The 6,545-nt window shown below is 39.3% G+C and overlaps 1 protein-coding gene across 1 annotated transcript in view; it reads left to right on the top strand.

The window, feature by feature from the left end:
• Nucleotides 1-6,545, top strand: part of HDAC9 (histone deacetylase 9) — a 553,634-nt gene that overhangs the window by 412,949 nt on the left and 134,140 nt on the right. The window contains exons 20-21 of the mRNA XM_042472073.1: nt 3,730-3,849; nt 4,200-4,297. Coding sequence (XP_042328007.1) covers nt 3,730-3,849; nt 4,200-4,297 — 218 coding nt within the window. The remainder of the gene's footprint in view (nt 1-3,729; nt 3,850-4,199; nt 4,298-6,545) is intronic.

The raw sequence follows: 6,545 nt of genomic DNA on the forward strand, positions 1-6,545 counted from the left end.
TTCTGAAACATCATAGAGACTTCCCGCTTTCCTTCCATTGCGGAAGTGTTTGTGGGAAAGCCTTGGAAAAGCCATTTTTATTAACAAAAGATCCCATTAATAAAAATGGCCTTTCTGAGGCTTCCCTGCGAATGCTTCTGCGATGGAAGGAAAGCGGAAAGCCTCTATGACGTTTCAGAAATGTGACGGATGAGCCCACCTCTGGTACTTCTGAAACATTTGGGTAACACTTCAGCAGTGTTTGGGCAGCCAGCAGTATCTGTCCTGTGTAATAAACTCCTATGTTTCTTTTTAAGAGTAAGTTAACAATGGGTTCTATTTTATTTAAAATTTATTCAATGATTTATTTTTTAATATTTATGATAATTTTATCTATTTCAAAGTAGTCATATAATTTTAAAAGCCATTCCTTTACTTTTGGACAGTCACCCCCCAAACACACGCATAGTTGCATATAAAATATGTACTGCTGTGGCCTTATTGAATATAAGCTTGCCTTGTTTATGTTCTAAGACTTCATTTATGGCTATACCTAACAAATACATTCTGGGGTCTAATGTTTCTTTAATACTTAAGATTTTTAAGACTTGATCCAACTACAACAATGGAAAAAATTATGGTCTAAAGAGAATTAAAAATACCTTAAACTATGAGTTGAAAGAGAAATGATATAAGATACAATATAGATGGTATCTCACTCTATATAAAATAGCCAAAATGAATAAAGTAAAAAAAAAAAATGCAATAAAGAAACTGGCACTTTCTACCCTCTTTGGTGGACATGTAAGTGGGCCAAAAATACTGGAATTATATGTAGGGCCAGTTTCTAATACAGAGGATGACACAATCATGGCCTCCTCTTTCTTCTGTGATGGGAGGGGGCATGACTGCCACGGCTTACACATTGTAAATCACTTAGAGAATGCTAGTTCACTGATAAGTAGTATAGAAATGTACCTGCTCTTGCTATTGCTGTGTGCTTGTCTTATTTCTTATGGTTCAGTATACAAGACAGGTGTCACTGGCAGCTCTCAGAGTGCTGGGCATGGTGAGCAGCATGAGCCCTCGCATAATAGAGGATTGAATTTGCTGTTCCCGATACTCTAGCCCCTGAAATGAACACCTCAGCCAGTTTTAAGGCTGCACTGGATCTTACTGAATTAGGATGTATCCTGCTGCCACTTCTAGTCCACTTATCCAGGTTTAGCTTGTTGTATCATAGACTAACCTAGTAGGTACAGATGGCTGAGAAAGACATCCAAGACATCTCCACCAAATTCATGCAATACAAACCAAACAAAGAATCAAATCCAGGTTGCCCAATTGTTTTCCATACAAATGACTTGGCATTAAAAAGCAGGATGCTCAGGCTGCAAAACCTATTTTCATTGTCACTATGACCTTTTTGGTTAGACTGTAACATGGATATAAACTGGATGGATGATGAAAACTGCCTTTCATTCCATGTAATGGCCAGGTTAGAACCACCTATTAATTAGCAATTACTGACATTTCTGAACCATTCCAGGAGTGTAACTGAATTTTCATTCAGTCCCCACATTTTTTTTGCAGTAATTTAAAATTTCAGTTGAGCATTTAGAAATACAATTTGGGCTTCCAAAGAGAGGGGGCAGGCAAATTGGCCAAGGGATATGAACACAGCAAATATAAGAGTTCTAGGTGTCAGTGTTTTCGATGTCTCACTCTGTCCAGTGCTAGAAATCTGGAGTCCATTTTCCCTTTCTCCAAAACATATCCTTGAGGTCTGCTAGCATAGCATTAAAATAAAATGCAAAACGTAAAAGACAGTGCAATCTTGCACTTTCCAATTTCCTGTTGCCCCATGGCATTTCTCATTCTCTTTCTCTGTCTCTCTCACACAATAAACCTCCCTCCCATCCTCACTCCACCCCACAGAAAAACTGCCCTCAGCTTCCAAGCTTTTTGGCTTGCTCTGATGATAACAGTAACCCCTTTTGTATGCACTGCTGAGAGGTAACAGCAGGGAGCTCTGATGTCAGTGGAGCAATGAATCTGCTCTGGGTTTTAGGGTGAATGTTAAAGGAACTATTTCAAAATGTTGAATACTACTCCCTATATGAAATAGATTCAATTTTGTGGGCAATGCCTTTACAGTTTGGCTTAAATGCCAGAGCAGAATCATCATCCTACTGACATGGAAGTCACCCACTAACAATTTTCATGATTTTTCACATGTGTTCTGTTTATTCCATGGAAAGATTTTAGTCCCCACTCATTGGTAAGATGCATTCACTTCAATGCTCATTCACTAAAAAAAGTCCCAGAAGTTAAGAGCATCCCATTACTGCATTCTCCTCTACATTTCTGGAGCTGAAGTTGCACTCTCTATAAATGTGGACCTTCTGATTGCAGGCTGCAACTCCAGAAATTTCCTAGAATTGTCCCTGAAGAAGGCCAATTGGTGACAAGGCTGAGACATACTGGGCTTTTTAAGAACTAAAAGTTTTGCACCATCACATGTGGGATTTTGTCTCCTTTCATTGCTCCACTGTGAATGCATGCTTTCCAGTTTTTTGTTCTGTTTAAGCCCAGGAAAGGCCACAACGAGCAGAGCAGTCAACTATGAACAAATGAAAACCTCTTTCTAATCTCAAAACCCATATTTCATGGAAGTATGTTTCACTGGTTTCTTTTTTTACATGGATATGCTTCTCAAGGAAGTATGTTTAGCACTGCAGCTTTATAAGAGTATACAGAAAATGTGGCTGCTAATACATAGCATGTATGTAGTTACACAGTATTGTGGGCATGTGCTGATCTTTTTGGCACTTCAGTGTTCCTTGCCAAAGGATTTGTGATGCGGCTGTTCATCAAAGTGATTTGCCAGTATGTATCTGACAGGATGAATGGCACTCATGGCCTTTGGAGGCTCAGGCTGCTCAAAGCTAATGAGATCATATTCTTACATCGTCAGCTGCAGCCGTCATGATTTTATGAACATGAAGTATGAAGCCTTTTCTGCATCTGGGTTGCCTTTTGATGTGGATCTTGCTGCTGAGGGACTGCTAACTGAACTGAACATTTCAAGGAAGCCAATTTACTCAGCTGGTTGCAAACCCTTTGACCTCTATAGTAGAATTTGGCAAATCAATGAATACACGAATGTTTTAGTGTTCTTTCAAGAATGGCAAAAATGCTCCATAGCCCATAGATCCTTCTGCAAAATACTAGTTTGTATTTTAAACATTCATCTTTTTTTAAGGCCAATGAGACTAGTTAATTAAGCCTAAGGGGTTATGAACTGTTGGCAGTTAATAAGTCATAAAATTCCTCCATAAAACAGGATGCTAGATTCCATCACTGAGACAAGGAGTACAAAGAGCCGGTGTATAATATTTAATTGTACAAAAGGACTGGGATTTCTCACTGACTGCTCATCTGGAGTCTCAAGGGCATGCTCACTGTGGTTTCCTGATTTTTAGAAGCCAGTTTAAAAAATGAGTGTATTAAAGAGTAATTTGCCTGAAAGTTCAGGACGTTCGGGGTGGGGAAGGGTGGGTTGAAAAGGGAGAGGGAGAAGAGGAAGGAAGGAAAGAACGAGGGAGAAAGACAAAGAGAGGGAGTGGGAGAAGAGAAGAAGAGAATGTGATTGTTTTTTTTAAAAAAAAAAATAAACATAAAAATAGGGTTCTTGGCACACCGGCTTGGACATGATTGCATTTGTCATCTGTTTTCTTTCCCCTTTAGGATGTTCACCATGGCAACGGTACACAGCAGGCTTTTTATGCTGACCCCAGCATCCTGTACGTCTCCCTCCATCGCTATGATGAAGGCAACTTCTTCCCTGGCAGTGGAGCCCCAAATGAGGTTAGGTTTATTTCTTTAGAGTCCCACTTTTTTTTTATATTTGTATCTTTTCAGGTAATTGCCTTGCTTGATTACCCCTAATTTTCTCATCCTCCTCTGGTGCTTTAAATTGCCCTAGATTACCAAATAGCCCACTGAGACCGAGAGGGGGTGGGTGGGTAGAACAAGTGCATAACCCAGAACAGTCCTTGTCAAGCAGGGCTAGGTTGATTTGACATGCTGTTTGATTCCTCCCCTTCTCTTTTTCTAAAAAGGAATTTTTTTGAATGTTTTCTTATTTTGATTCCCTCCCTGCTTTTCCTCTTCATCCTCCCTCTGGCACTTGCCCCTCCTTTCCTTCCTCTCTACAGGTTGGAAGTGGCCCTGGCGAAGGTTATAATATAAATATTGCTTGGACAGGTGGCCTGGATCCCCCCATGGGAGATGTAGAGTACCTCACAGCATACAGGTTGGTTCTCATTTCCTTCTAAAAAGTGCCAAACAGAAGTAACAGGCTGATAGCTGAAAGAGTTCCAACTCTAGCAATCTTGAAAAGCCATAAACCTGACTTGTGGGTGAATTGGCTTAAAGTAAAAAAGGGGGAAATCTCTTGTTTGCAAACTTCATTGGTTTTAATAAAGAGTCAATGTTAATACATTTGGCCACACACAAGCCAAAATATATTCATTCAGTGCCTGAAACAATGATAAAGGAGCCTGGATTGTTGGGTTGTTGTTGTTGCTTTCAGCTTGAAAACCAGTTAAAGACCTTTCAATTCAAGGAATATAATGAAGCATGCAAATAAGGAGTAAAATATATATATATATATATATATATATACACTCAACACTCCATATTTGCGAATTTGATATTTGCAGATTTGATTATTCACGGATTTGATTAATATGTTCTCTCTAGTAATAACTAGGTCCTCCAGTGCAAATCTATGGTCAACTTTAACTAAAAGTTGCACTGAAAGACCTAGGGATTCCTAGAGAGAATACTCTACCAGGCATTTGTAGCTCCTCCACTGCAGTTCTATGGTCAGTGGTGGTCGGATGTTGACCACAGAATCACACTGGAGGACCTATAGGTTCCTAGAGAGGTATCCTCTCAGGTAAAACCATGGTGTTTTTGCTATTTGCAGTTTTTCCATATTCACGGGGGTCTTCTGCCTCTAACCTTAGCAAATATGGAGGGACAAGTGTAGTGGGAACCATGATCTAATACGCATTCAGAGTGCTGATGTCCCAGTAATTTCTCCATAAATTATAGTTTTTGTGGGTTTTTTGGGCTATGAGGCCATGTTCTAGAAGATGCCAGCCACAGCTGCTGGCAAAACATCAGGAATAAACTCTTCTAGAACATGGCCTCATAGCCCAAAAAAAACCACAAAAAACTATGGATGCTGACCATGAAAGCCTTCGATTTCACATTCTCCATAGAGTCTATGTAAATGATCTTACAATTTCATGTCACCCTAACTCCCAGACCCTAAACAAACCTGCTGTTGTTGTATGCCTTCTAGTCATTTCCAACTTATGGTGGCTCTAGGACAAATCTATTATGGGGTTTTCTGAGGCTGAGAGTGTGTGACTTGCTCAAGGTCACCCCATGAATTTCCATGTCTGAGCAGGGATTTAAATGCTGGTCTCCAAAGTTGTAGTCCAAACCACAAACCACTATGCAACATTGGCATGAACAAACTTATATGGATGCAATTCCCTCTACTTTTGATGAGTTTGTTTTTCATATGAGATGTTTACAATTGGTGTGTCAGGTTTAATCCAAAAAATATGTGTAAAGATGTAGAATAAAGTGCTATTTTAGCTGCCTTCACTAATTAGTTTTTAGGCATAAGTGAAATTTGTGCAGGCAGACCAGGAATTTGCCTGCCAGGAAGTGCTTGGAAAAGGTCATAACTGAACATGGTTCAGTATAACTAAACATAGTTCTGCTATGTGATAAGTCATTAGAAAGTACTTAAGGGTGGAACTTGATGTGGTAGCAGACAGAGCTTCAAAAATGTTACTTTTTAGACCTATTAGCCTGACAGCTTTTCACAAGATCATGTGTCCTCTCAGAATTGCCCATAATGTTTAAGAGTTGTAACAGTCTGATGCTATTTTAGCTTTCATAACCTCCACCCTATGGAATCCTGGGATCTGTGGTCTCCTGAGGCAATAAAAATTGCCTGCTACAGAGCTTTAGTGCTGTAGTTAAGGGATGGAGGTGAACTGCAAATGCAAGTACCAAACTACCAATCCCAGAATTCCATAGGGTGCAGCCATGACAGTTAAATGGTATCAAACTGTTATGATTATGTAACATTATGCACATCCAGCAGGCTTACTTGGATGATTTTTAAATCAGGATTTTTAACTGATGAATTTTAAATGTGGATTATTTTTATATGTGTACATCTTATTTGTCCTTTTAAATTGATGTGTCTTTTAATGGATATTATTTGCTAATTGTTGTTCTCTGCCTCAATCCATGAGGAGAGGCGGGTAAGAAATTATTTATTTATTCATTCATTTATTATTAGATTCAGTACATGCTAAGTGTTAAGCACAGTAGCCTGAAAAGAAAAGCCTCTTTACATGCAGCTGTGTACATGTGTGGTATTCCCTTTTCAGGATGCCCGGTCTACACAGATAATAGAATCATAGAATCATAGAATCATAGAGTTGGAAGAGACCACTAGGGCCATCCAG

This window comes from Sceloporus undulatus, chromosome 6 (genome assembly GCF_019175285.1).
Source record: "Sceloporus undulatus isolate JIND9_A2432 ecotype Alabama chromosome 6, SceUnd_v1.1, whole genome shotgun sequence".
Taxonomy (NCBI): Eukaryota; Metazoa; Chordata; class Lepidosauria; order Squamata; family Phrynosomatidae; genus Sceloporus; species Sceloporus undulatus.